The 19,654-nt window shown below is 53.0% G+C and overlaps 8 protein-coding genes across 8 annotated transcripts; 5 read left to right on the plus strand and 3 right to left on the minus strand.

Moving 5' to 3' along the window:
• Positions 1-787: 787 nt before the first annotated feature.
• Positions 788-2,533, plus strand: DXR (1-deoxy-d-xylulose-5-phosphate reductoisomerase). Its single transcript, XM_002176918.1, has 2 exons — positions 788-1,567; positions 1,671-2,533. Exons 1-2 carry the CDS (start codon positions 896-898, stop codon positions 2,448-2,450), a joined length of 1,452 nt encoding a protein of 483 aa, XP_002176954.1. The 5' UTR covers positions 788-895; the 3' UTR covers positions 2,451-2,533.
• A 42-nt stretch (positions 2,534-2,575) lies between these two features.
• PHATRDRAFT_43205 (predicted protein) lies at positions 2,576-4,064 on the minus strand. The gene is made up of 2 exons (XM_002177457.1): positions 3,527-4,064; positions 2,576-3,407 (listed from the first exon to the last, which is right to left on the minus strand). Exons 1-2 carry the CDS (start codon positions 3,960-3,962, stop codon positions 2,605-2,607), a joined length of 1,239 nt encoding a protein of 412 aa, XP_002177493.1. The 5' UTR covers positions 3,963-4,064; the 3' UTR covers positions 2,576-2,604.
• Positions 4,065-5,423: 1,359 nt separating this feature from the next.
• Positions 5,424-7,114, plus strand: PHATRDRAFT_8706 (predicted protein; the record flags this gene model as incomplete). Its single annotated transcript, XM_002176919.1, has 4 exons — positions 5,424-5,692; positions 5,810-6,293; positions 6,525-6,763; positions 6,913-7,114. Coding segments are annotated over 4 exons (1,194 nt in total), but the record flags the coding sequence as incomplete, so codon positions are not given.
• Positions 7,115-7,687: 573 nt separating this feature from the next.
• Positions 7,688-10,578, minus strand: PHATRDRAFT_43207 (predicted protein; the record flags this gene model as incomplete). Its single annotated transcript, XM_002177458.1, has 7 exons — positions 7,688-7,804; positions 7,973-8,761; positions 8,983-9,020; positions 9,179-9,196; positions 9,247-9,720; positions 9,802-9,855; positions 9,960-10,578. The coding sequence occupies 7 exons, from the start codon at positions 10,576-10,578 to the stop codon at positions 7,688-7,690; spliced, it is 2,109 nt and encodes a 702-aa protein (XP_002177494.1).
• Positions 10,579-11,043: 465 nt separating this feature from the next.
• PHATRDRAFT_43208 (predicted protein) lies at positions 11,044-12,480 on the plus strand (the record flags this gene model as incomplete). The annotated part of the gene is made up of 1 exon (XM_002176920.1): positions 11,044-12,480. Exon 1 carries the CDS (start codon positions 11,161-11,163, stop codon positions 12,478-12,480), a length of 1,320 nt encoding a protein of 439 aa, XP_002176956.1. The 5' UTR covers positions 11,044-11,160.
• A 49-nt stretch (positions 12,481-12,529) lies between these two features.
• On the minus strand, positions 12,530-14,991 carry PHATRDRAFT_43209 (predicted protein). Its single transcript, XM_002177459.1, has 3 exons — positions 14,899-14,991; positions 13,468-14,496; positions 12,530-13,379 (listed from the first exon to the last, which is right to left on the minus strand). The coding sequence occupies exons 2-3, from the start codon at positions 14,383-14,385 to the stop codon at positions 12,834-12,836; spliced, it is 1,464 nt and encodes a 487-aa protein (XP_002177495.1). The 5' UTR covers positions 14,386-14,496; positions 14,899-14,991; the 3' UTR covers positions 12,530-12,833.
• Positions 14,992-15,388: 397 nt separating this feature from the next.
• PHATRDRAFT_17928 (predicted protein) lies at positions 15,389-16,443 on the plus strand (the record flags this gene model as incomplete). The annotated part of the gene is made up of 4 exons (XM_002176921.1): positions 15,389-15,399; positions 15,686-15,774; positions 15,929-16,245; positions 16,330-16,443. Exons 2-4 carry the CDS (start codon positions 15,699-15,701, stop codon positions 16,441-16,443), a joined length of 507 nt encoding a protein of 168 aa, XP_002176957.1. The 5' UTR covers positions 15,389-15,399; positions 15,686-15,698.
• A 459-nt stretch (positions 16,444-16,902) lies between these two features.
• On the plus strand, positions 16,903-19,531 carry PHATRDRAFT_43211 (predicted protein; the record flags this gene model as incomplete). Its single annotated transcript, XM_002176922.1, has 1 exon — positions 16,903-19,531. The coding sequence occupies exon 1, from the start codon at positions 17,051-17,053 to the stop codon at positions 19,529-19,531; it is 2,481 nt and encodes an 826-aa protein (XP_002176958.1). The 5' UTR covers positions 16,903-17,050.
• Positions 19,532-19,654: the final 123 nt, after the last annotated feature.

Consider the following 19,654-nt stretch of genomic DNA (forward strand, 5'->3'; position numbering starts at 1 on the left):
GGAAGGATGGTGTGTAACAAAAGTCACCGTGATACGGCAACACAAACGGGCGTAAATAGGCGGGAATGTACGATTGCAAGGACTGCGATGACGGGAGCTGTTGCTGACGATGGCGTTGTTCTCGCGCGGATTTCTTTCGAAGGGTTGTTGCTGTTCTTGTTGTTGTAGTTGTCGTCGAAGTGGCGCTGTACGAATCGTCTCGTTCGCGATGGTGGGAATGCTTGGGATTGGGAGTCATCGCAGCGATGGGTGCTGTACTTTTGCAATCCCGACCATTAATTTGATCCCGTCAACTGCAAAAGGGGTTGCTCTCCACAAACGGTTTCGTGAAGAGGAAAGTGGTGCCCCAAGGAATGGTGAAAGGCTAAACTTCAAGCGTCGCTGCTTGTTCAGCAAGACAATCGCTTTGACTTTGAGAACAGAGACTGTCAGCCATTATATATGCACGCTCTGTGTGACCTGACGAGGATCAGCTCAACGTGTCGAGCTGGCCAATTAATTCCATCGTGGAGACGGTTTTGGAACTTTTCCGCTAAAAGAACAACGTTTTCACGAACCAGGTGACAAAAAGCTGGTGTTGAATCCTATCAAAATCCAGACCAGGACAGGTACCACGTAGTTTCTCGTTAAGTAATGATTGGGTCACAATCGCGACGTTACGAGTCATGTTTACGGACGACGTTCGGACAAGTTGAACCTTTTGCGTTGCCCATACGCACGATTGTAAACCGAGGCGGAGCGAGATCAGAGCTTGACATCCATCGCCTCACCCGTGCATCATCCGGAGCACTTGTCGGTATCAGCAGTACTACAGTCAGCTTGTTCCTTTGCACTTATCGAGTCGCACTTTCTCTCCTACATCGCATTATTTGCCTCTTTCTCATTCGTTGCAACGATGCGGTTAACGGAACTGTCAGTCTCTCTTATCGTCGGTTCGGCGGCAGCCTTTGCCCCGACAACTGGTATCTCCGCGACGCGGACGACTTCGGCCTCGACTGTACGCTTGCAATTAGTCTCCGGTTCCCAAGGCACCGGCGAAGGGTGGATTGATCCTTCGGCTCCCGTCAATTCCAAAGCTTCTTTAGAAAAAACGCTGTCCAAGTCTTTGGAAGGCAGCAATTTCCAGAAACGGCTTTCGCTTTTGGGTTCCACCGGATCGATTGGGACCCAGACACTCGAAATCGTCGACGCTTGCCCTGACAACTTTGTCGTTGATGCGCTTTCGGCGGGTACCAATGTAGAGCTCATGACACAGCAAGTGCTCAAGTACTCTCCCAAAGTCGCGTCCATGAGTACCCCGGAAGCAGCCAAGGAATTGAAACGACGTCTCCAAGACGAAGGGTGTAAATCCATGCCACTGATCCTTTCCGGGCAGGAGGGCATTGTCGCAGCCGCGACGGTCGACACTGCCGATACAGTAGTCACTGGAATTGTAGGTGCGGCTGGTTTGGAACCCACCATCGAAGCCATCAAAATGAAAAAAGACATTGCGTTGGCCAACAAAGAAACTTTAATTTCCGGCGGACCCGTCATTAATCCACTCGTGGAAAAATACGGAATCAACATGGTGCGTTCAAAGACGGGAGACGTATTGATGTGCCTGATCCCATCGGAAAATTTGCTAACTCTGCTACTTTGTATTCCATGCGTCTAATCTTCCCATTCCACAGCTCCCTGCCGACAGTGAGCACAGTGCCATTTTCCAGTGCTTGCAGGGTGTCCCCCCGGGTGGATTGCGGCGTGTCATTTTGACGGCATCCGGTGGTGCCTTTCGGGATTTTTCCAAAGACGAGCTCTTTCGTCTCTGCGAAGACAACCCTCGTGCCGTGCAGGCCAAGGCCACGACACACCCCAACTGGGATATGGGTGCGAAAATTACCCTCGACAGTGCCACTATGATGAACAAGGGCCTCGAAGTTATCGAGGCCCATTACTTGTTCGGTGCCAGCTACGACGATATTGATATCGTGATTCATCCCCAATCGATCGTACATTCGATGGTCGAAACACAGGATACTTCCTGCATTGCCCAATTGGGTTGGGCCGACATGCGTCTGCCGTTGGTATATTCTGTGTCCTGGCCCCACCGATTGAAAATGCCGTATAAACCGTTGGATTTGGCCGAGCTTGGCTCTTTAACGTTTAGCAAACCCGACCACGCCAAGTATCCTTGTATTGGGCTGGCGTACGCAGCCGGTCGACAGGGGGGTACCATGACGGCGGTCCTGAACGCGGCCAACGAAGCCGCCAACGAAATGTTCCGCGCCGACGTCGGTCTCGGCTTTTTGGATATACCCAAGCTGATTGAAGGTGCTATGGAAGCACACAAGGAAGAATTCAAAAAGGATGGTGTCACGTTGGAAGATATTCTGCACGTGGATCAATGGGCTCGCGAGCACGTGCGTCAAGCGAGTGAACAGCTGGACAAGAGTAAAGTTATTGTAGTATAGACGTTCCCGGGGACGTGCAATCGTAAAACTAACCCTATAGTGTACCAGGACCACCGCCGACATCCGTCGGTGAACAATTCGTACTAGAAGACATCTTTTGTGCGTTACGGCGTCGCACTTTTGTTGTTTTAATTGTTGTGCTATACTGTTACGATTAATCCTTGTGTTCGGTTTTGACCTTGATTGGCCGTGCCACCCCGTCTTCACCAATTTGTAGGGCACATAGGCTTTCCAGGACCTTGTCGGTAACGTACTTGGTCTGTGCCGGTCCAACGACACAAAAGTCGATTGCGTTGGCGCGCAAAAAGTGCCAATCTACTGTCGACGGGGCTTCGACCAAGACTTGATCGACGGCGGCCACGGCGCAAGCGTTCAAAACCTGGTCCGTTTGTTTGGCTTCCCCTGGTACGCCAACCGTCAAACTGGACCCCATGGCTTTGGCCTGCATCCAGAATTTGATGGTTTTGTGGTCCAGTGCCGACGAGTCGTACTGTACATAAATGGCTCTGGTCTTGACCTTGCGACGGACGGATTCGTAGGCGAGGGGCAACGCGAGGAGGAGCAATACGAGTCCCACGTAGCGCGTCAAAGGTAGAAGAAAGAGGGCCGTGCCGACCATTTCGAAGGTTTGTTTGGCCTTCCCGATGTGATCGGCCTTGACGGCGCTGGTGGAAAAGTCGAAGCCTTCCACCTTGGGCGCGGGAACGCCGGTGGCGGTAAAGTATGCTTTGAAGCGAACGCAGCCACTGGCGGTTTCGGCCAGTACGAGAGCAATCAAGGTAAGGTATTGCACGAGTTGAAGGTAGGACGTGTGGGGTATCACGTGGAGGAGCGAAATCCAGCAAGGAACGACAAAAGCCTTGTCACAGACGGCATCCACAAAGCCTCCGTAGGTACGGTTGCGGTGCAAGCGTACCCAGGATGGTACCGCGTGGGGCGATCCCGTCGTGACGACTTCTGGAATGAAGAGAGAGAGAGAACGGAATGTTTTACAGAGTGTACGTGAGCAGCAGCGTCGTGGGCTAAAGAGTAACGAGGGTCCGAGCGATCGTGGACGATCCATGGCCGGTACGTACCAAAGCTTTCGTCATCGGAATTGGTGGGAGAGGGTGTACGTAGAGCCGGATCGTTCTTTTTGTCCTTGTCGGATGCGGCGGCTGTTTCGGCTCGTTCCTTTTTGACGTCTACCCAGTAGCGCGCCACAACGCCGTCTAGAAAGTCACCAAAGTCGACGGCGAGCACGAGAAGGGCGGGGAGCACGGCGTGGTTCCAACTGAGGAGGACGAGAGTGGGCACCACGACAACGGTACGCACGTAAGTGATCAAGTTTGCCGTGAACCAATCCGGAATGTGGTGTTTGTGATCGTCCAGCAGCTGACGCAATGCTCGATTGAGACTACTGTAGAAAATCTCGTGAAAGTGGAGAAAGGGTGCGATGACGGTTTTCAGGTAGAGTTCTACGATCGCGTCGATCAATTCCCCCACCGTCGTCAGAAGATTCTTGGAAGACATGCTACGAAACCGGAAAAGGACACCCTCCTCCCAGGTGGTGTCTTGTACGTAGCAGGAGTCGATGGTATGGTTCGCAATAGTCGTCGTCGTCGCAACGACGAATACGAGAATGGGGATTGCCTTCGGTTCCAGAACGCGACGAGGAGGAATGGGGCCAAATTCGGTTGCGGATCACCCAAAAGGTTGCCTGTGCTTCAGAATACCTTTCGGTACACTACGATACGCCGTTGATCTTCGCTCACCTTGCCAGCCGATACGGTACGGTATGCTACGTCAGCGAAACCCAGTGTCCGGGTTGGTTCGGAATCACCCGCCAACGTGTTCGGCCTTCATAATTTTAACAGTCAATTTTGTTACGGGTTCCTTTTTCTTGCTGCCCCTCAAAATAGTACAGCTAGCTTCCAGAAGATGTCTCTGTAAACGATTGATACTTGGGACTCGCAGATACAGGCCATTGGTACAGATTTGTCGGACCGGGTCTGAAACCTGAAATCTCGCAGGTACAAGATTCGTTTGGCTTCCGGAATTCCGTCGGAAGCCCTCCCTCCGGCATGCCCAAAGAGGGAGGGGGACTCGCGGCCACGGACTGGCACTCGTCTTCGATCATTCGTAGGTCCGATGTGTAAAAGACACGTGCGGAGGACTTCGAGTGTTGATGGACTGTGACAAAGTGTAACGTGTTCACAAATTCCAAACCCCAAGATTTTTGTCACTGTCAGCACTCTTCTATAATATACATACATACGCATACAGCGCAAACATGACACGGCAGCTGCCGAACTAACTGTAAAAACATAAAACATCACGCACAAATCCTCACCGCTTCACGTCATCCCCCCCCCCCTCTCTAAACTTGCTGTTTCCAGTGGCTGTTTCGAGGACAACCAGTCGGTACACTCACTCACTCTAGTGATCCGTCGTCATTCGCTGCATTCGCACACACACACACACACATCCATCTCTTTTTTCTCATTCTCTTTACCGGTACACGTTGATCCAATTCACTGTCAATAGTCGCCGTGAACTTCCCGTACCGGAAGCAGAACAAACAGTGGCCAATTAGATTCGATTCCGGACTCATGTCGAGCATCCATAGCCCTCCCTCCGTCAATGGTCGTGATCATTTTCAATATCATGCCGAAGAGTCTCCACCACCACCACCACTGTCCGGCCTCCCGCCAACGTCACCCACCGTACGCAAAGATTACTACGCCGCCGGATCCAGCGAACTCGCGACCGAAACACCCGTCACGGTACAGCGACTCGAAGCCGTACGTACCACGCCTTTGTGTGTGATTGTGTAGGAGTTTATGTGACCATCCTCCGGTGTGAAACGAGGGTCCCACTACGCGCGTGCCTTGTGGCCTACCCAAATTTATATGACTATACTCTGACACCTATTCTTACACTTGCTTACACAAACCAAAGCGTCGCAAACTTACCAAAAATTCCACCCGTCTGGTGATTGCCTTGGTGGGTTTGCCTGCCCGGGGCAAGTCCTTTGTCGCGCGCAAGCTGCTGCACTATTTGAATTGGAGTGGCGTTCAGTGCAAAATCTTCAACGTGGGTCGGTACCGCCGCGAGGCTTACAAGCACGTGGCGGCCGCCTCGGCCGACGCCCGGGCCCAAACCGGGGCCTGCGACGCCGACTTCTTCGACGCCCAAAACGAGCGAGCGGCGGAGTTGCGCGAAAAAGTTGCCGACCTCGCTTTGCGGGACATGTTGCGCTGGTTGGACGAGAACGCGACCGACACTGACGAAGACACGGACTTGTCGGCGCCGGATATTTCGCGACACAGTTCGACGTCACAGACACCGGGAATCTTGTCGCACGGCGTGAAACTCAGTTTCAGCAATCACGAGCGCATTGCCATTTTCGACGCCACCAACTCGACGGACAAGCGGAGAAAATGGTTGTTGCAGGAGTGCACCTCTCCGGATAAACGGCCGGGAAAACCTACCGGTGTCGTCTTTGTGGAATCCATTTGCGACGATCAGGAACTGCTCGAAGAAAATTACCGGTATAAGATCAGCAACAGTCCAGACTTTGACGGCATGACGCAGCAAGAGGCCCTGAGCGATTTGCGCAAGCGGGTAACCAAGTACGAAGAACAGTACGAAACAATAACGGACGATAGCCTCTCCTACATGAAAGTCTTTAATCTGTCAACCAAACTCATGGTCAACCACATTTACGGACGCATGGCCAAGGAGCTCGTACCGGCTCTCATGTCGTGGCACATTGGTACACGTCCGGTATTTTTGTGTCGACCAGGGCAGACCATTTCGGGAATTCTCACGGACGGGGAGGACTACGTCGCGCGCAACAAGGTGGATCCCTCCGATCCACGGTTTTTGGACATGTCTAGTCGCACCAAACGCAAATCTCTCCGCGGTGACAGTCTCGGACCCAACGGACAAAAATTTCGCGAAGAACTCTTGGAGTTTTGCTACGATGAAGTGCACTCGTTTCTGTTCAAACGCGCCAGTGTACACGACATGGCGTACACCGGCACGTCCATTTCGGGATTAGACCCCGGCTCGCACGGATACCAAGCGCAGGCCAATCACGAAAACGAAGGCCCCCGGGACCCCTTCCCGATGAAGATTATTACGTCCACCATGCCCCGGGCAGCCGACACGGTAAACTGGACGGATTACGAATTCGCGATTCAACAAATGTCCAACCTGAATCCTTTGGACAAGGGAGACTTTGCCGGTATGGAACTGGACGAGATTCGTAAAAAGAATCCGTCCTGGTACGAACGGTTGGAACGGAATCCTTACCAAACACGGTACGTGTTGGACCCATGTGCACCAACGTACACTCGCACGCACACCTTTACCCACTGCCTCACTCGACGTACGTTGTGACTGACACGCCCTTGCCAACCCATTTTGTCATATTTTATATATTTCCGATTCCTTTCTGTTGCGGATGTATTGCTAGATTCCCCGGTGGTGAGAGTTACGCCGACTTGGTGAAGCGTTTGACGAGTGTCGTGATTGACGTGGAGCAGCAGGTGACCCCAACGTTAGTGGTGAGTCACGTGAGTATCCTGCAGTGTCTCATGTCGTACTTTCGCAATACGCCGGTAGAATTGTGCACCGGCATTGAAGTCCCGATGCACACGGTGGTCAAATTTACGCCGGTGCGTGGGGGCGGTTGGAGCGAAACGCACCATCCGTTGTTTGGTGCCGACGAGGAAGGCAAGGGTATGATCCCGGTCGCGTCGGAAAGCGAATTCAGTCAAGTGACGTTTAGTGGCAGTGATTCGCCGATATGGACCGATTTGGTCTCGTCCAAGAGCAGTTCGTCACTGAAACGGGAGTTGTCGGGTTCGAAACAAGGTTCTCACGCGACATCGTGAGTGTGATGCTGGATCCCAGAGTATATTGTCGGTAGCGACGCAACAAGGACGGATAGCAGTTGTGGTGTAAAAAAGTTGCATAAAATTCACAATGTTTTTAGTTACGAGAATGACTTGGGTAAAACGAAGGTGTGTGAGATAGAATAGAGTGGGTGCAAGGACATGTGTGTTGTGTATGGGGTGGATGGGTGTATCGTTGTTCCCGACCGAACATGCTCGTCCAGGAGTCCAACGTGACGTGAGTGTCCCGTGATTGGACACTAGCCTCCCTTTCCTACAACTACTACTACTAGTAGTAGAAGTAGTAGTAGTGGTAGTATCGAGCCGTGGCATCGTGTGTGTGTACGTGTCCAATTAGACGCTTTCCTTGACGATAACTTCCGTGGCGGCGGCGGCTTCGACGACTTCCTTGGCGACTTCTTCCGCGGCCGCCACGGCGTCGGCTTCTTCGTTTTTGGCCAAGGCGGCTGCCTACAATAGCGAACCAAACGGTTTTCGCAACAAAAAAGGGATAGTTGGTGTGTGAGAAAAGGAGAGTACCATACACACGGTTGTACCGGGTACCGCAAGAAAAAGAAAAACAAAGCCAGTAGTCCGAACTGCGGTGCAGTTGTTCTATTGGGCCGCCGCGCAACTCACGGACGCCTCTCCTTCCGTGGCGTCGTCACCAACCTTTTCGGCTTCCTTCTTTTGCCGTGCTTGTGCGGCTCGTTCGCGTCGTTTGCGATTTTTGGCTTCGAGTTCGTCGGGAGCGAGTCGCTGGTACCGCTCGCGTTCTAGTTTGGCGCGTCGCTCGTTGCGGTCCTTGGCCGAGTCGTTGGTGAGGGAATGGTAGCGGTTGCGCTCCCGTTCGCGTCGCTTCTGGCGTGATATTTCGGACTGTCGGTGGTACTGTTCGCGTCGCTTGGAGTTGTATACTTGTCGTTGCTCCGGCGTCATATTGGCGTACCGCTGCCGATCCTTGAGACGTCGCGAGGCGAGTTGATCTTCGTGCGTGTGTGCGCCTTTTTTGTGTGCGGGTTCGTCGGTCGAATGCTCGTGGGGGGAGACGTTGGCCGCGTGATTGTGGAGATCCGTGTTGCCCGGATGATTCTTGGTTTCGTCGTCGACGTTCTTCTCGCGGTACCGTTTGCGTCGTTGTTCGTTTTTCTTGGCGGCGGCTTGGGCGGCATCTTGGCTGGCCCGGTCGGCGGCTTCGTGCACGGCGAGAGCGGCGGCGTTGGCGGCTGCCGTGACGTCCACGTCAACGGCGGCAGCTTCCACCGCTGCCGCGGCGGCTTTGGCAATCAATGCCGAAGTGGGATCCGTGTCGGCCGCAGCGGCGGCTGCCGCGGCTGCGGCGACGTCGTCGGCGTCCGTGACGACTCCCACACCGCCTTCGACGTCGTCGTCGTCGTCCTGGACGGGAGGAGGCGTCGTGTCTTCTGCCTTGATCATTGTGGTAGTATTGTCAATAGTAGTCAATGTTTGGTTGTGTTGCGGCGGGCTCGGTCAATCAATCAATCAATCAATCGGTTGATGTTGGTCTAATCACACTGTGAAGATTGGTACGGCACGGACGGTGAGACTGCGGCGCTGCATCAACAACCATATCAACAACGGTTGGTATACGAGCAACGACAGCAGCTTGGTCCTCCGCAGCGTCGCACTGCAAGAGTCACCACATTGTCAACTACAACCACAACGACTACAACAACAACATCATCTGCAGCAACAACAACTCTGCAACCATGTTGTCGGTACCCGAACGACACTACTAGTGTCTCTCTGTACCACAACAACCAAAACCCCCTCGTTCGGGACGGTCGGTCAAACGGTACCTACGATCCTATCATTCCCACTTACCAATTACGGAGCGTCGGTCTGTTGTTGCGTTCGATCAATATTACACTAATCAAATGGGCATGCAAGACCGTGGGAGGGGGAGGGGGATATAGGGGGGACAGCGATTCGGAAAAAGTAGGAAGGTCTGTCGAGGTTGGCTGGCACCACCAAACGGTCTGTTGTGGTCGCAACAAACAGAAATACGGTATGATACGGTAATTCGACGGAGAGAGACAGCGCGAAGCGTTTACCGTCCGTAGTTCGTAGTCCGTCTACGGGCGGGGCACGTAGCAGCTTGTACGGTAGAAAGAGAGATGGGAACGTAGGAACCACGACCAACAGACGTTCTTTTGTGTGTAGAAGTTCTACCGCTTCTACGAAGCCGACGTCCGTTGGCTTTGGCGAGCGGGCACCGTAGATCCCGGGTTGGAATCGCGTTGGCTGTAGAATTTCTACTATTCCCACGAAAGCGCACCGGAGTGGACGAAGAAAGTTGGTTGCCGCTGGAAGGACAGACACTCGACTGGAAAAAGGGGAATTAGGAATGTTGCCACAGTCTCTCTCTATATTACATATAGTTTCTCATGTTCTGGAATGACACATCACAATAATGACAGTGCACTATAGTGAAGTATCAATCATACCATCGATGCGATTCCATTCCGACCGCCACTGGGTGCTTGGGACGACACCCCAGACTTACAGAAAGTAGCTTACAGTTAGCTAGGTCATTTGTACTACCCGCACCAATAGAACAACACTAACCTGTCGATCAATACGTCTCTGTCAGTGAATTACAGACTCTTGTAACGATACCGTGCCGCCCGCAACGCTTGCACGTCCCTGCGGGTCCGCTGATCGTCGGCGTGGAGAAAGACGGCCACCGCGGCCACCACCAGTGTGCCTCCCCCCAGACACTGGTGGAACCAAACGTCGGACGCCATTCCGTCGTCACGTACGCTCCGGCGTACCCACAACGATCCCGCCGTGCTCCACACGAACAGTATTAAAAGAACGACGCGCCACGGAGTGTACCCCGATGCCGACCACTGGACGGACACCCACCCGTTCTGTACCAACGCCAGTGCGGTGTGTCCCCAACGCGTACAACGAATGGTCCGGGCCGATGCCAACGTCAATTCGTGAGATCCTAGCCGGTATTCCGTCCATAAACACCACACCAACGACGTGACGGCAGCCGTCGCTCCGACTCCCCGGAAACACTGCAACACGAACGTGCGTTGGCGATCCACGTCGGCTTCCATGCGACCGATCAACGCGTCCTGCTCGTGCTCGTCCAGGTATTCCAAGGGATTGCTGTGAGTTCTACCAGTACTGGTAGTGGTGTTGCTGCTATTGGTGTTCGCCGTAGCACTGTCCTCTCCCGACGGTACGACTGGAGTACGGCGGATTCGTACCATGACGGCCAATACTGCATGGATGGATTGTAGGATGAATCGATCGTGTGATGGATGTATTGACAGTGACTGTGATCGCGTGATGGGATGCTGGTTACTTACTACCATACTCTGCTTTCCGAGTGGTGGACCCCCTGTTTTTAGAGACAAACGAGGGCTGGGCTATCGGTGCCTACCGGTACTTCGTTTTCTCAACTGATCGACCGACCGACCGACCGACGCCTTGTGTGCGCCGCCCCCGCCCCCTTGCGATTCCAGTCGTGTCCTAAACGTTAAAAATTATGAGAGACTCTACGGTAGTGCAACCCTATCGTCAAATCAATCAAGGTTTGGCCACACGACGTTGGGGGAGGGCCTGTGGTTTTCCACTGGCGAGTTGCTCGAACCCTACATCTACCAACACCAGTCCCCGCGAAAAGACCTACTGTTCCAATCGGTTCCCTATACTGCCGTTATTGTTGGTACCAGGAATACCCGTCTGCCTGGGCATTGCGACTCTTCTACGGAGTCGTCTTCATTCTCGAGTCCAGCGTTACGGTTACACCTACAGTTAGCGTTTCCCCTACTGTCCCCTGCTTCTCTGCCATGCCGCTTCCACGAGCCCCGAGTCGGGTCGAGCCGATTCCCTTTCCGGTCTTTGGCATGTCCTGGTTCGCCAATCCGGGCGACGGCACCAGCATCGTCGCGTACTGTGGAGGTGGCGGATCGGCCCGCACCGGCGTCCACAACGCCATTGTCATACAGGACGGTGACGCTCCGCCGACACAAATATCCACCGGCGATCAAGTCGGCGTCGCCCTGCACGTGTACCAGAATCCCGTCACCGGTGGACTCTTCTTGGTCGTAGGGTTGGGGAGTCAAGTACAGCGCTTTCGCTTGCCCCAAGGCACCTTGTCCGGAACCATTGACGTGGGGGAACCGGTCAACGCGATTGCCGTACACGCAATGGCGGAAACTCTGGCCGTGGGCTGTGACAGTGGAACCATCAAGGTCTACGCCGTGTCGGACGACTTGTTTGGGGAAGACTGCACAACACTACACGAACTCCAGGGACACGACAAGACTGTCTGTGCCCTCGATTTTGCTACCCGGGGAAACCGCATTGTCTCGTCCGCCAAAGACGGTACGGCAAGGATTTGGCAGGACGGACACTGTGTGGCCGTTCTCACTTGCTCGGTACAGTCTCTGCCCGATTCGTCACCGTCACCAAACACTACCAAAACCCCGCAAGTCTTGGTCCGCGGTTGCGCCTTTGGAGATTTGGACGGTCGTGTCCTCGTGACCGTGGCTTCGGCGCGACGAGGGAACGCCTACCTGACTCAGTGGTACCAGACGGAATCGTCCACCCCCGACGATGCGCCGGACTTTGCCGTGGCCGACCGGACCGTCTGTAGCGCCGTCCCCATTTCGGCCATGTCCATGTCGCAAGACGCGTCGCTCTTGGCCTTGGGTAGTGTCGACGGATCAATCATTCTGTGGAATGTTCCGGACTGGAAACAGTGCAAAAAATTTGTGGAACTGCACGGCTTGCCCGTCACCTGCATTGCCGCACGCCCCTACCCGGTACCCCTACAAGGGGAAGAAGACGACGGTGTTGAAATACACGCAAGGAGTGCGTCTGCCGATAGTCAGTTGGGTTGTTTGACCATGCAACGACGAGCACCGCGGAAACGATCGAACAGAAGTGGTGGTAGCAACGATGGACTCGGTTTCTTTGGATGGGTCGATCGTACCATCAAACTCGGCTTATTCTTATGGGTTTTGTCGCCCGTTTATCGGGAAGCACTCAACAAGTGTGCTCCGACCTTCCGAGAAACGGGCGTTTGGGCGACCGGACAATGCATCATGGACGACGTACTGATCGCACCCTCCCGGAGATCAGGTGTACAAGTACCTCCTTACTGACTGTGAGACCAAACGGAATAATACTATGTACGTCTACTCGATACACGGTAGGCTGTCAAAGTCGCCTATTTTATAAACAGTTTGACCCCGTTTTGACAGAAATAAGGCCGTTGGTCGATCGTCCTGGCACCGTGAATAGTATCGTTACAATTTTGCTGGTGTGCCGCTGCATGACGACCGTATGGATAGCATCGTAGATCTTCTTCCAGAACGTTTACGCTTCAAGCATGCCGAATCGTTGCAAGTGGCAATGTGGGAATTCACAAAGGTCGCAACTCGGAAGGCTTTGCATGCTACATAGACAGGTTGGGGATTCCCAGGGAGCCCGAAATTGACAGCGCGTTAGCGAAGGATCAAAACTCTTGACCGCTGGCAGCCGAGGCTCGAACGCTGCGTAGAAACCCAACAAGAGCTTCTGCGTCTTCGGCGCCAGTTCGGAGTCGCTTGTCGGCGGGTTCGACCGGCGGACTGGACGAGCCACTCTTTGATCGAGCCTTATCCATCATATCAGGGAGATCGGCGCTGGATTTCTGAATGGTAGGGCCTTCATGTAAGAGTCTTTGGACTTCTTGCATTTGACTCATGATCTCACTCTTGGCAAAGTCTTCCGAATGGCTCTGTTGACTCATTGAACTAGCAGGGGACGGATCTTGTAAGACAGATTTGGCTCGATCGAGCCATGAAGCTGTTTGTGTCACCATGTTCGGACCATCTGTCTTTGTTTTCGCTCGATTTTCGCCAACGGACGCTGTGCCATCAACCGATGCAGTCTGTACCGAGAAGTTTCGACCCGTTGCTGCCGCTGCAGCGGCCGCAGACGCCGCTGCTTTCTTCGCCGATTCTCTTTGCTGTAACTCCAACCGCCTCTGCCATCGACGTTCCAATCCATGCAGCTCCGCCTGTCACAACAATGGCCGCCAACATGAAAGTGAGAAATACCAAAGTCCGTGATTCAACTAACTTTGCGCCAGAAAAACAAAAACGCACCTGTGCTTTGTCTATCGCGGTCCCGTTGCTAGGACTACGGACCGCTGGATGAAAGACTCGCTTCCCAATGCAGGCATCTCCCGTAAATTTTTTTGTGATACGCATGGGGTCGCATTGGAGTTTCTCTGAAAGAAACGTACGAAGTGTGGTACCAGCTGGAGCATCGAGAAAACCCGAGTTGAAGTCTTGAATGACACGGGCAACGTAGGCCTCCTCTTCTACCGTCCACTTGCCCCTCCGGAGACCCGAAGTCTTCCTCACGGAGGTATTGGAAGAGGTAGGGGATGTCGATGTAAGTGGCTGCGCCCCTGTTCCCGGAGCCGACGTCGTAATAATATTAGGAAGGGAACTCGGTTCCTCCGTGTGGTCCGAACTACTTCCGTTGGAAGACGCGGAATATGCCTGGGAGGATCCAGGTAGACTTCCTTGGACCGAAGTTGGCCGAGAGGATTTGGAGAAAGCTTCCAAGGATTCATAGCTCAATAGTCTTCCACCTGGTCGTGTACCTTGATCCAAATCCTCACCGCTATTTACCTTGGCGAATGTACCAGGCATGGAAACCACCACGTTTGAAGGGTTGCCTTCGGCGGGACATGCAAACAAAGACTGCGAAGTCTTTCCCTCTCCCACGTTCGAAGGATGTGAATCTAACGAAGCCGGAGAGGCACCTTTGATTAGCACCTCGGGTTGCAGTGGTTGTGTGGGATTATGAGCCGCAATGGCTTCATCTACACTACCTTGTCCCACCTCCAGTGTTGGTGGCTCGTCGCTTTGGTCGTGGGACAACCTCCGCCCCTCCACTGATCCCGGCGTCGTTATCGGTTTGCTTTGTTCCGACATATCCTGTGTAGCTAAATTTGTCTCGTCCTCCTTATCTTCTTCGCCGTTGGCATTGACTCGATCACTCAGCATTACCATGGGAGATACGTCCGCCCACTTTTTCCCCGAAAAGTAACGCCAACGAGAGAAGTAAAAACCAAGGACGAACTTCGAGCAACCGATCAAGGTCTAATCACCTCCACCAAAAGCCTATAAACCATAAAGCAAAGGACTGGTTGAGCAACTTTGTGAATTGACAAACGATCGGCTTTTTAAGGTTGACTACAGATGCAAGCAACGGCAGATGGTGTCTGGTTTCTCCTGGGACAGATCGATTTTCACTGGTGTTTCTCCTCGCGTTGTTTTGGTTGAGGTGGGTATCCTCGCACCACCGAGCTTCAGCTTCAAGTTGCTTGCCGCAACAAAGTGATTCGTGTTTGTGTGTCTCAGACAATAGATAAGACCCATGTCCCAGATGTCCAAGTAATGTTGAAGTACACGAACAAGCTTTCTCACGAAGGCAACGGAAGCAACTCGCGTTTTAATGCCATTTCGGACTCCAAATCGCAGTCATGTATGCATTTTCTTTGACGAGGTATCCATCCAACGTACCACGCGAAACAGTGTTCCGCACGTTTGTAATGTATTCCTGGTGGGATCACCCTTACGAGGTCATCTCGCACTTGCCCCCTGCTGTGTTTCGAGCAGTCGGGAAATGGTATCGTGGCGGAGCATCTGCTGTCTTCAACTCCGCTAACACAAGCGGTACTCAAACGCGCGCCAACCGCATCAGATTCAGCCGTGGTGTGACTGTGAAACCGTTTCGACATGCGCGGTATTCGATCCGAAACGGTAATAACTGCGATGTAAATCACGGCATTTCGAAGTGTTGATGGACAGACATGTTTATAAAATGACTTCCTCTGTCTAAGTAGTGTCGTCCTCGAATCTTGTCCTCGGCGACCTAGATCTCTAAATGGTATATAGACTTGTATACGAGTAGTTATATAATTTTGGCGTAGCAAGGCCTGGGTTTTCGCGATTCCTGGGACGCCCCAGAGTGTCATTTTCTAATTCGCGATACGCGCGCAGGCCCAGAACTCGTTTCGAAAGGTGCGTACGGGAAGGCGGAGTACACCATGGCGGTGGGGGAAACTTTGGAAACACTGTCAGAGGCGACGAAACGGCTGCAAGTCCATGAACCGTATGAGCCATAGGGAACTATCTGCCGGACAAAGATTGGACAAAGGACTCCCCTGAATCCCTAACAGCTCTTCCAGAAGAGTGATCGCTGAGAAATTAGAATTGAGCGATCACACAAGTCTTCATCTTGTAAATACTTGCGTTGGCGCTCCACAACTGCACTAACAGTTACTTGCTCCGGTTTTCAATATAACAGTACATGACGTAAAATGCAATACGACAGTTGCCCAACGATAGCACCCTTTTTGGGCTACATGGGCGTTGCCGCTTCCATTGTCTTTGCCAGTAAGTCGCAGCTTTCTTGCGTGTTTGGTAGCAACAGGAATCATGGAGCCTCTTGAGACCAAGCCCTTGAACGATTACAGAACATCGACGACATTGAAACCTGATTTTTTTGAAACCAGTAGCTGACGTCTTTCGTCTGTCCTGTTGCTTGTAGATGTTGGCGCCGCTGCCGGAACAGCCCGCGCCGGAACAGGTATTATGCAGAGTGGCATCAAAAGTCCCGAGCTGGTTTGGAGAAATTTGATACCGATAGTCATGGCGGGTGTCAACGGAATTTACGGACTGATTACGAGTATTGTTATATTGGGCTCCATTTCTGCTCCAGTGGACGGTGGATACAATCAGTATTCTCTGTATACTGGATGCGCCCACTTGGCCGCGGGTCTGTGTTGCGGTTTGAGCGGTCTCGGCTCGGGCTTATGCATTGGTATTGCCGGAGACGCCGCCATAATGGCGTGTGGGGCCTACAGCGTAGCCTCCAAGCGTTCGGCGGGACGAGGTCGAGGGGGTGGGCGTGCAAGAGGTGGCGAAAAGAAGAAGGGCGGGGGCAGTGAGAAGCTGTTCGTGGCCATGGTTTTGGTCCAAGTCTTTGCCGGTAATATTGCTCTCTACGGACTGATTGCGTCAATCATTCTGAGTCAACAAACATACTACTGCGGCGGTCAGTAAGCCGAAGTAGACCAAATGGGCAAATGGATACTCTCAAAGCCTGCAAGCCCCCCGCCTACTTTCTTCCATACAGTGAAACGTGCACGCATTCTGATAATGTCCACGTTTTTCGTTTCTCACACAAGGCCAGCCGACCGGAAATACAAGTTGAAAATGGAACGGAAGTGACGATAGTATAACTAACCGACTGGTAGAAAGAGAAAGGATGTACGGTCAGGGTTTCCACTAGAGACTAGGGTGGGTGACAATGTGTCACATAGTTCTGGTAGTAATGGTTAGGCTACTACCTACTCGTCACTATCAACGATAAGTCGTTGGCGCACCATGAGCAGACGACGTCGGAATCACAACCCATTTTCTCGGTGTCCCATATTTCGACCCATTTCAATTTTTGGAGCTGCGCTCTCCATTCTCTCGTCTATGTCTTTATCAGACGACGGATCGCTGCTCCGACACTTTCTTTGTTGTATCGACAAATAGTAATCCTGTCGTGCGGAGCGACTCTGGTTGATTGTAGAGAGAGAGATTGCGCCGGGTAGTCGTCGAGCGCTCGTGTGTGTGTGTGTGCGTGTCGTATCGAGTGTGAAGATTGCGGTTTGCTCATCCCATGAGTCGACCTCCGAGTAATTTCTCGCGATTTCCTCACGGTGCGCCACAGATGGGCGGTAGAGGTCCCACGCACTTTGGACGTGGATCACGGGAAAGACCCTTCATGGGTCGAGGAGCGCCACCACCGGATCGTCCTCCGTTCGTGCTGGGCAGCAGTGGACCTATGAGGAACGGTCCTCACCCGGGGCGAGGTCCTTACGGAAGTGCCAGCGGGCCTCCCATGATGAGTGGGCGTATACCGGGGCGTGGGGATGCGCGAGGGGGGGCTACGTACACGATGCACCGAAGACCCTTACCAGGCCGCGGACCCCCGCCGCCGCCTCCACAACCACCACAGGGAATCCGGGCTGGACCGGGGCCGACTTTGGGGAGAGGAGGGCGGAAGGAAGGAACGTATCCACAGCCGGGTTCGTTCCAACACTGGCCACCGGGTCCACCCAATGGTATGGGGAATAGAATACCTCCGCCGCCGTCGAGAACGGATCCCGCTGTCAGGGAACGGCCCTTGCCGCACCCTCCGTACCCTACGAACCATTCAGTGGGCCTTAGTCCGGGCCCTCTGTATTCGCGACCCAACGGAATGTTGCCACCACCACCTCCACCACCAGCCATTATCCAACATCACAGAGAGACTCATTCAACGATGCCTGTATCTATAATCGGAAGAGCCCCTCCACCGGCCATGCCCCACCAGCATTCATCGCACTTTATCAACGGAAAAGTTGGGCTTTCTCCCTATCACCGCCCCCAGCCGCCACCACCGTACCCTCCAGCTGCGGCGTCTACGCAGCAACAGCCACAAGCTGCTCCTCTTCAATCTACGTGGAATCACCCATCGCTGAATAGTACGCCAAGAAATAGCCATCAGCTCCCCCTGCCAACAACGTCACCGGCCATTGTTGCTCCGCTTTCCGAAGACCAGGCTTGGACCGAACACACGGCCCCGAACGGTATGAAGTACTATTATAACTCAGTAACAAAAGCGAGTGCATGGGAAAAGCCAGAAGCTCTCAAAAAAGCGCAGGCTGCTACTACCAAGCCGCGTCCTTGGACACAGTACACGGATGCAGGTACGGGCAAGACATATTACTCGAATGGTATCACGACCAGTTGGGAAAAGCCCGCCGACTTCGAGCCGGTCGATAGAAGGACCACCGCTACAGCGACGATTGAAGAAGTTTCGTCTGAACCACCGCAAAAGAAAAAGAAGCCAGAAAAGAAGAACACCAATTTTGCTAGCAAGGATGAAGCTGTAGCTGCTTTCAAAGGATTGCTTCTTGCGAAAGATATTTCGCCAATTATGAAATGGAGCGACGTTGTTAAGGTGGTATCGTCGGATTCGCGCTGGGAGAATTGCCAGGATGTTTTGACGATCGGCGAACGAAGGCAATCTCTAGCAGAGTATCAGACTAAGCGAGCTAACGAACTACGGACACTGGAGCGGCAAGAGCGGCAGCGTTCCAAGGAAGCTTTCCAGCAACTGTTAGCCGAGGTTTTGCCGACCGTCTCCGGCTTCTCCGCCTGGAAATCTCGATTCCACGAATTTCGCGATTCACTGGCAAAGGATGATCGCTTCCACGCCGTAGCGGATGACGCCACTCGCGATAGTCTGTTTCTCGACTTTTGTGAAGAGTCCCGCAAGCGAGACGAAAGGAGAAAACGCAACAAGAAACGAGAAGCAGAGGAATCTTTTATCATGTTTTTAAAAGAGAAGCAAGAAATCGGAAAGCTGACGTTTGCATCGACATGGAACTCGTTCGCTTCTTTGTTAGACGAATTGGAGCACAACGACGCCAGATTTGTCGCATCAGTGGAACTGTCCGATGCAGATCGGCAACTGCACTTTGCTGATTTCGTTCTTGAACTTCAGACTAGTGAAGACGACAAAAGACGTAGGATACGAGATGCTCGACGGCGTGCTGAAAAAGCACAGCGAGAAGCATTTCGTACGATGTTGCAGCACCTGGCTACTGAGGGAAAGCTTTTACCCTCATCCCGTTGGCGTTCAGTGGAAGAGCTACTGACAACTGATCCGAGCTTTGCTCCAGTGCAGGAGCAGGACAGAGATGCCCCTCGCGAATTGTTTGAAGACTTTGTGGACGAATGGAACGAATTGTACCGAAGAGATCGCGCTTTGCTCAGCCGTCTTGTGAATTCCAAGTCGGACAATGCAAGGAAGCTTCTTGTTACGAGCACAATGTTGTACGATGACTTCGTAAACGCACTCTTGGACGAGGCAGCGGACTCTCCTGAAATATACGGTGAAGTCAAAGCTATAATTTTCCACGAAGTTCCTGTCTCGAGCGCTCGTCTATACTTCAATGAGCTACACTTTCGCGCAAAGGGCATAGCGAGACCTATTCTACGGCTACCCCACCAGCGAGAGGAGGATTCTAGCGAAGACGAGGGAGAGATTATTGAGGACGGAGAGGCTCCAGAATCCGTAAATCAGCTGGCACGTGACGCGTCTTCCGTATGAAGCTCATAATTTACGGATCAAGATGCCTTAAACGATGCGGCGGATAAATTGAAAAGCTTCGATAAAAAAGAAAAAGTACGCTTTCTGATCAATCTATTCCTACATCAGAGGTGCAAGGACAAT

Source organism: Phaeodactylum tricornutum, chromosome 1 (genome assembly GCF_000150955.2).
Source record: "Phaeodactylum tricornutum CCAP 1055/1 chromosome 1, whole genome shotgun sequence".
Classification (NCBI taxonomy): domain Eukaryota; phylum Bacillariophyta; class Bacillariophyceae; order Surirellales; family Neidiaceae; genus Phaeodactylum; species Phaeodactylum tricornutum.

Bases quoted from the DNA above. Each gene is read 5' to 3' on its own strand.
- DXR (XM_002176918.1), top strand. From the start codon at position 896: ATGCGGTTAACGGAACTGTCAGTCTCTCTTATCGTCGGTTCGGCGGCA. The intron at 1,568-1,670 runs GTGCGTTCAAAG...CCCATTCCACAG, and splicing joins AAAAATACGGAATCAACATG to CTCCCTGCCGACAGTGAGCA.
- PHATRDRAFT_43205 (XM_002177457.1), bottom strand. From the start codon at position 3,962: ATGTCTTCCAAGAATCTTCTGACGACGGTGGGGGAATTGATCGACGCG. The intron at 3,408-3,526 runs GTACGTACCGGC...TCTTCATTCCAG, and splicing joins TTCCGATGACGAAAGCTTTG to AAGTCGTCACGACGGGATCG.
- PHATRDRAFT_43209 (XM_002177459.1), bottom strand. From the start codon at position 14,385: ATGGTAATGCTGAGTGATCGAGTCAATGCCAACGGCGAAGAAGATAAG. The intron at 13,380-13,467 runs GTGCGTTTTTGT...TTGTTGTGACAG, and splicing joins CCGCGATAGACAAAGCACAG to GCGGAGCTGCATGGATTGGA.